We start from the raw sequence: 7,852 nt of genomic DNA on the forward strand, positions 1-7,852 counted from the left end.
ATATATTGCCTCTTATGGGGCATGAGGTTTCTAATTCGGGAATATTTCTGTGCCTACCCAATACTGATTTATCTTTTTGCACTTGAGCCATCACCTGAGGGGCCCGGAGTGATGTCTGTACTGATATAAGGACTCCCTCTGAAGAGAAACTCAGAGTGCTGTTTCTTGGATTGCATCCTTTTAGGTAAATCTAAAGCCAAGTATGGTCCATAGCAGTCTTGTGAGTCTGGACTGTTTAGCTGAACCTAAAAAGACCTGCTTTTGGGAGCTGCATCATAAAGAAATGTTGTCTTAAATACTAACACCCCTCACACAGCTGTACTTAAACCACTGGGGCTGTACTCAGGGTGAGGGTAATAAAGTATTGTTTACCTTTGGAAGGAGTTGGATTGCCTGTAGAATTCTTTGTCTGTGCCCAGAATTAAGAATTCCAATTTCCAATAAATCCTGATCTTCCATAACATTGCTTCCCTGAAATAAAACCAGAAATGTTATAAGTTAAATCAGGCAATTTTACTATGGGTAATAATGATTTGTTTAATACGGAGACAAGCAACCAACAAGCGATCTGCGTTTTATAAACAAAAGCAGCGTCATTCTTCTGTGAGGAGTCTCCTATGTGACTGAGTTGAAAGTTCTGGGAAATATTCCTTCCCTTCACAAATACTATCATGGCTTACCATCTCTGGTTGATATACCTGCATCGGAGATTCATTCTGGTGACTTAAAACTCTGTTCCTCTAAAAATGTAAATGCTCCCAGGGAGACTTGCCATTTAGAACTATCAGTGAGCCATTTGTTGATGTGAATGAATCAGTCCCCCACCCCTTCCCCTGAAAATAAAGATGGAAAAAATTGAGCATATTAGGCAGGTTAAAAATGAGAATTAATCTTAAAATGATGAATACCAGACACCTGGTCAAGATGTGGAAATAGAACAATAAATAAGATGTAGGTCCCTGTTTACAATGGTCTTTATTCATTCTAGTCCAGTGATAAAAACGGATTGTTCAAAGGCAGTTAAAATGATGTTGACACATGCTTGAGAGCCTAGAGGGGATCGAGGATATGTTTTCAGAGGAGATGATGCTAATTGGATATCTGAAAGATAGTTAAGATTTAGTATTCAAAAGAGGCAGGACGAAGGAGAAATTATGTGTAATGTCCTACGGGTAAGAAAGAACATAGTGTATTCAGAAGCATCGAGTTCTGGGATAAGTTGGAGAGAGGGGAAAAAGGTAAGCAGAGTCCAGATTATAGACATTGTATGCCACGCTGAGGAATTTAGATTTCGCCCTGCCCACAATGGAAAACCACGGGCAGATTTTAAGAAAAGGAATTATATGATGAGATTCCAAACTTAGAAAGATCAATTTGGTTTCTGTGGCTGGGCCTCAGTTTCTAGTAAATAATGAAGTTGAGCCACACTATCTCCAAGGATCGGTCTAGTCCTGAAATTCTCCGATTTCAATGAATTTTTTTTAGACCTCTGAGTAATATACAGAAATTTATACAATGCTTATTTTGTCCATAAATTTTTATCTTTTGGGGTTTGTAATGTCACACATTTGTGGACAAATCAAACTGTCCACAAATGTGTAACATTTGTCCTCTTAATGTGTAACATCTGTCCTCTTAATGTGTAACAAAAATACGAGTAGACATTCGAGAATACCTATGTATGGAGAGCAATCTATGGTACTGAGAAACATTTAAGGCAGAAGAGAATGAATTGGAAAGGGCATGAAGACCATCAGGAGACCACTGCAATTGTTCTAGAGACGGTGTGAGATTAGACCAAAGAGTGATCATGGGAGACAGAAAGAAGTGAGAGGATTTGAATACTCAGGAAGTTTGATTTGGCAATTGAATGCGTGGAATGGTGAAGAAATGCAGAATATATGTTGGTTCCAGGCTTGAGCAAGAGGGGCGTTTCATGATGCCTTTTCTTGAGATAATCAAGGAGAAGGGGCCAATCTAATGTGGTGCAAAGTGAGACTACTGTCTTTTCCTGGAAAGGGACAGAATAGATAGATGTAAATAATTTAATATCAGACTATATTATATAAATGAATAAATGACTGTTCTTAGAAAGCTTAAAGCCATCGGAATGGTATCACAGCTAGAGATTTAAGATGGGCATTCACTAGACAAAAACATTCCACCTGCTCATAGTCTCATTCCTATGCTTAAGCTACCCTGGCATTCTTGGAGGAGGCAGAACAATCCAGGTATATAGCAGCATGATAATGAAAAGCCTAATGAAAAACAAATAAAGCCAGTCTTGGCAATATGCCATAGGAAACATTGCTTTCAAGAAATTACTCAGTGCACACAATAGAGCATGGCTAAGAATATAAATGACTTCATTTTGAAAAAGCATTATTACTTTCAGAAATAAACTAGTGTGTCACGAGCGCGATGTATGATACAATTCACATTTGACTATTACTCTTTGAGGGTTTTCCAGAAGGAGTTACCCAGCGCTTAAAACAAAAATAAAAACAAGAAACCTTTGACCCTCTATGTTTTAGACCATTACCATGTTTTCCACGGACTAAATTAACAGCCTACGACTTTAGCTCATACATAAAAATAGAACCTGATTTCTTTGTACAAACACAAAACACACCAGGATCCTATAGTCTGAATGAGCTCGCATGTATAGGTAATCCTGAAAACTTGATTATAGTGTTTAAATACTGAAATTTAAGAATTTGAAGAATTGAAATTTAAGATTTGAAGAATTGAAATTGTAAAGGGCACTTTCTTCTTCTAAGCTACCAATATACCATCTTCTCTGTCTTCAGTAAGAAAGAAAACTTTCTGAAGTTTTGTAAGGAAGTCAGACATCTTTTCCTTGGGTCGGATTTCCTAGCATACATGATAATTACCAAGCACTTTTGAAAAATGAGTGAAAATTATGGGAGGTACAATGCAAATGGCAAGAATGTGCCCAAGGGGGAGTGGTACTAATTGTAGAAATGTAAAGAAAAGGATTCACTGTCCCCAGTGAGGCATGCTGTTAGAAATTTTGTTTTCTCTTATTGTAATATATAGGAACACCAAAAATATCATGGTGCATCATCTAGCCAGGATTTTTTCAAAACAGCACCAGCCTTTGGATCTAAAGACATGGTTCTGAGTCTTATCTGGGTAAACCTGGCTAAGTCATATATTATTTCTAGGCATCTGGTCCTCACCCGTAAAATGAAACAGTTTAACGAACATCCCTCTAGTTCTAAAATGCTATGATTTCAGTCATGTCCAACTTTTGGTTAGCATCATTATATATAAATATAGATTGTATAATTTGAAATTATACTTTATTGTTTTAAAACGTGTAGCCTAAAGTTAGCTTTAAGAAGTGCTTATAGTGAAGGGCAAGAATGCACAGCTTTTTTTTTTTTTTTCTTTTGGACAAATTCATCTCAGTACTAGGAACTTATACAATGTCCTATTAAAATAAATAATAGAACACCTCATTTTTGTAGTGTATGGATTCTTACAGCTTTTCAGAGAAAAATCAAATGTTTCACGTCTTACAACTAAACCATTTCATGTGACTTGGTTAACGGTTGCACCATCAGGGACAATAAACATTTCCATTTTTCCTAAGGAGCTGGAATTTATTCTCACATTATCACCTGCCTTACTACATGTTAGAAAATCTCAGTTTAACACCTTTTTTTTTCCTCAATAAAAGGTGAACATAAGCTCCAGCTTTCTCCCTCCTCCATCCATTTTTCACATGACTTTCAGATCAATGGTGTTTGGAGTAGAGCTCCATTCTGTCCATCTTTTGTTTAATCCCCTGCTGCACTACCTCCTCATCACCCCACTACACATGTCATTTCTACTTCCTCACCTCCCATTTATTCCTCAACCCACCACAATAAGCTTCTACCCCCATTGACTCCATAGAATTTCTCTGCCAAATATTAAGAATGACCCCTGAATTGCCATACCTAGTTGATTCTTTTCAATCCTGATCTTGAGGATTCATTGTCCATATGTGGCTGGTGGCTACTGTATTGGACAATGTAAAAAAAGAACATTTCCATAATCATAGCAAGTTCTGTTAGACTGTGCTTCTCTCTACAGTAGAAGACGCTGAAACTTGTGGTTGAATCACAATGATGAGGCAAAAGTGGTGATGTAAAAAGGAGTCAAAAATACTCGTGAATCATTCTCAGGATATAATTGATGTGCCTCTTAGTCAAAGTTCATAAACATTAAATTTAAGATCCTTAGAAAATTCTCTTCTAATCTTTTTAGTTATTAAAACAAATTGGTAACCGATTCTACTCCCAATAGTGTTTCTTTATTATGGGGCTAGAAATCTATGCTATCAAAATGACAAGTCCAATTGAGAAATTACTTATTATTTTCTTAGCACACTACCAGGCACGTTGCACAGGGAGTTTAGGGAATCATAATCAGTAGATAAATTTGTTTAGTTAATGACTTACTTAAGAACCAAAGGCCCCAGCCAATGTTTTTTAGAACAGATGTTTCTCTGCTGACAAGAATTGTCTAATCTAGGTCTTTATTGCTTTCTTAAATTATGGAGTAAAGAAAAATATTGTAATATTTATGTTCTGAGATATGAAAGCTGAAGTTTCTCTGGCCACTGGGAGAATAACTTATGCATTGAAGTTTTTTCAGCTGTGATAAACTAATGAGATGACCAAATAGAATAAAAAGCAGTGTTTTGCACTTAATGATCCATTAGAAATAAATTTATTGAAGTCATCTTTCAAAAATATCTGTACTGATTGCTTCTGTCTCTTAGAACTCCAGCTTGAAGAGTTCTCTTATTTCCCCAATCTTATGTAATACCATACATATCATATTCATTTAGAAACCTTTCCTTCACATTGTATATTATATAAAATGCTAGGGAAACATATTTAAGGACCATAGAAAACTGTTTTCTTCTTAATATAAGCTTGAGTTGAATGTTAATAGAATGACACCAAGATCTTGCAGACTCATATAAGAAAAAACACATATTTTAGTTTATTTTTAATATAATTTTTTACAGAAAAATTGACTTGGCAGCATAAAACTACAGATATCCTGTTTTTTGAGTTTGCATTACACAATCTTACTTTTGTAAAAGACCTTCATTCATACCTGTTTCCACTAACTGAAAGAAATCTAGAGAAGATTTTCACTTTAACGAAAAAAAGGCAAAAAGTGAAAACAGTGGTCAGCATTTATTTGATTTGCAGGGAGAGATCACAGAGGCAGCCACACCCTGAGCAGCGAGAGTGGCCCCACCAGGCTCCTTCCTTGAGAACCACACTCAGCATCTCAGCATCAAGCCGCCATAGCTTTGGACAGTGCCTGTGAGCATCTGCACTTTATCTCGATTATTTTGTGCATCCATTAGCAACACATGTCCTAAAGTATCAGAAGAGCCTAAGAGAGCTCATAAAGGTGTTACACTTAGTGTAAAACTGGATGTAATTAAGGATTTTGATCACGGTGAACAAAATAAAATTACGCATACACTGAATTTTGGGTAAGGGAATGCTGAAGTTTTTCTCATATAAATTAATGATAATTGCTTCTTTGCTTTGTGCCACTTCGGCTTACTTACAAAAGCTTTCATAGGTACACTCTACTTTAGAATAGCAGGGAAAACCTGCATATATAATTTTCTTGGAATAATAGTGCTACCTCTTACTTTCTATAAAGGCTTTGAGTCAATTTGATATCGATTTACAAGTGTACCCAATGCATGTCTTTTCTGTATGATTATGATAATTATTATTGTGATAAATACTAGATTTATAACTCCCTTATCAGTGTTGCAAAAAAGCTTTATTTAGTCTATCAGACAGAAACATGGGTTACCATAAGTGATCAGATAATGGATAATGTGCTGCTTCCAATTTTAATTCCCTCTGTCATACTAATGAAATGGCAGTGGAAGAAAATTTTGTAACATATTTTTACCTCTCTACCTTAGCCCTCCACTTGAACATGTTCTGTCTACTGCAATGGAATTTCTTGTTTATAAATTAACTGAATTTTCACGATTTTAACTTATGAAGAAAGTTTTCTAGATTCTTCAGACCACATGAATTATCGATTCAAATAAATGTTACTTAAGCAATAAGTTGGAGAGCAATAAGTTAGAGTACATCTTAGATATGTAAGTTATATGTTTTTATAAATTATATCTTAGACTTATTTTTTTAAGATTAGCTAAGAAAATTACAGTAAATTTTATGCTATCATTTTTTTCTTATCATTTTTCAAGTCTATTTTCCTTTCGAAACATCTGTTCTTAAGCTACAGAGAGAGAGAGGGGGCATTTAGGTAATCAGGTATTTACTTGTTAAAATATTGAGCAAGGTTTGGTGATACCATAAATTATAATTATGATTCATTTGAGACATGTTCATGTAGATTTTGAATTATGTATATTTATAAAAGACTGCAAAATCATTTATACAGTAATTTGTGCTGCCTTGGTCAAAAATTTCATAGTTTCAAGAGAGGAAGCCTATTTATTTTTCAGGATGCTAATCCATAAGTCTTACAAGAAGAAAAGCTGATGTGAACAAATATTTGTGTGCCCTTACTTTTCTCCAGGTACATACGTATGAAATAATAAGGCTATGAACACCAATTATTGTCTTCTTTCATTTTTCACAATAATAGCAGTTGGTGTAAATTAGCATAAAGTATATTGCACAATTATTGAGTTCTTTCTTATTCTGTACCAGGCACTGTTCTAAATGCCTTAGATATATTAGCTTATTTAATTCTCACAACAACTCTATGAGGTAGGTACTTAAATAACTTGCTCCCATGGCTGAACAGGGAGTCATTCTCATAACTATTATCCAATACTGTTTCCAGTGCATTTAGTGTAGGAGAGAAAAGGTTCACTAAAAAAATGTGGCTAGACCTAAACCATTTGCATTTTACTTTAGAGCCATATGAAATTCACATTTGAAAGCAAGTGTTCCAGCACTCTTTACGTTTGATTTCACAGAGTTTAAGCGACAGTGACTCCCTCTCTTTGGAAGAGAATTTGGAAAGCTGTCTGACCTATTCCTCCCTCCTCTGCTTCAGTGCTTTCTGTTCACTGAATCATGGAATCAGGGTTGGCAGGAACCTGGTGGGATTTTCTAGGCTAAATATTCCCTAACTAACCACTAAGCTGTAACTTCCCTTTCCTTTGAAGCGTGAAGTCAGCTGGGTTACACCATTCCCCAAAGGGTAGGGCGGATATGAAAAGCTATAAATGGTCTTTCCCAGCAGCTGAGTCTGAGCAGGGGGTGGGGACGGTTGGGGGACACCTCAGTCCTATTCTTTTAGCTCCCACTGTGCTGCAGACTGAGTGTGACAGGAGTGCTATTAGAAGAACATGCCAAAAGTGGAGATGAAAGGAAAACAGTTAGCAGCTGTCCCGTGTCCTTTTCTAATCACAAGCTGTGAAGTTTCTAAAAGAAATTTTTTTTTAGGGTGGGCTGTACATAATTTCGGTATCTGATTCTGTTCTTCCATCTAATATGCTGAACATTTCCCAGTGTCTCTAACGGAAATTAATACAGTGCTATGACAAAAAAAAAAAAAAAATTACAAGGGAGACCTATGTTGTAAACTAATCAGGCAAACCTCTCTGAGAAAGTGACATGTAAGTTGAGATGTGAGGAATTAGAAGGAGCAACCCAAGCATAAAAAGGGCCATTAGAAGGGCATTCAGGGCAGAAGGAATAGCAGGTGCAAAGGCACTAAGGTGAGAAAAGAGTCAGGCATATTCTAGGAACAGATAGAAGGCTAGTGAGACTCGGATTTGGTGACTGAGGGGGAAGAAAACCTTGGAGGG

At 36.1% G+C, this 7,852-nt stretch overlaps 1 protein-coding gene across 1 annotated transcript in view; it reads right to left on the bottom strand.

Annotated features, from left to right (window-relative positions):
• The window catches only part of ANKS1B (ankyrin repeat and sterile alpha motif domain containing 1B), an 874,817-nt gene that overhangs the window by 281,172 nt on the left and 585,793 nt on the right, over nt 1–7,852 (bottom strand). The window contains exon 16 of the mRNA XM_023527446.1: nt 373–471. Within this exon, the coding sequence (XP_023383214.1) occupies nt 373–471 (99 nt within the window). The remainder of the gene's footprint in view (nt 1–372; nt 472–7,852) is intronic.

This window comes from Pteropus vampyrus, unplaced genomic scaffold (genome assembly GCF_000151845.1).
Source record: "Pteropus vampyrus isolate Shadow unplaced genomic scaffold, Pvam_2.0 Scaffold16, whole genome shotgun sequence".
Lineage (NCBI taxonomy): Eukaryota > Metazoa > Chordata > Mammalia > Chiroptera > Pteropodidae > Pteropus > Pteropus vampyrus.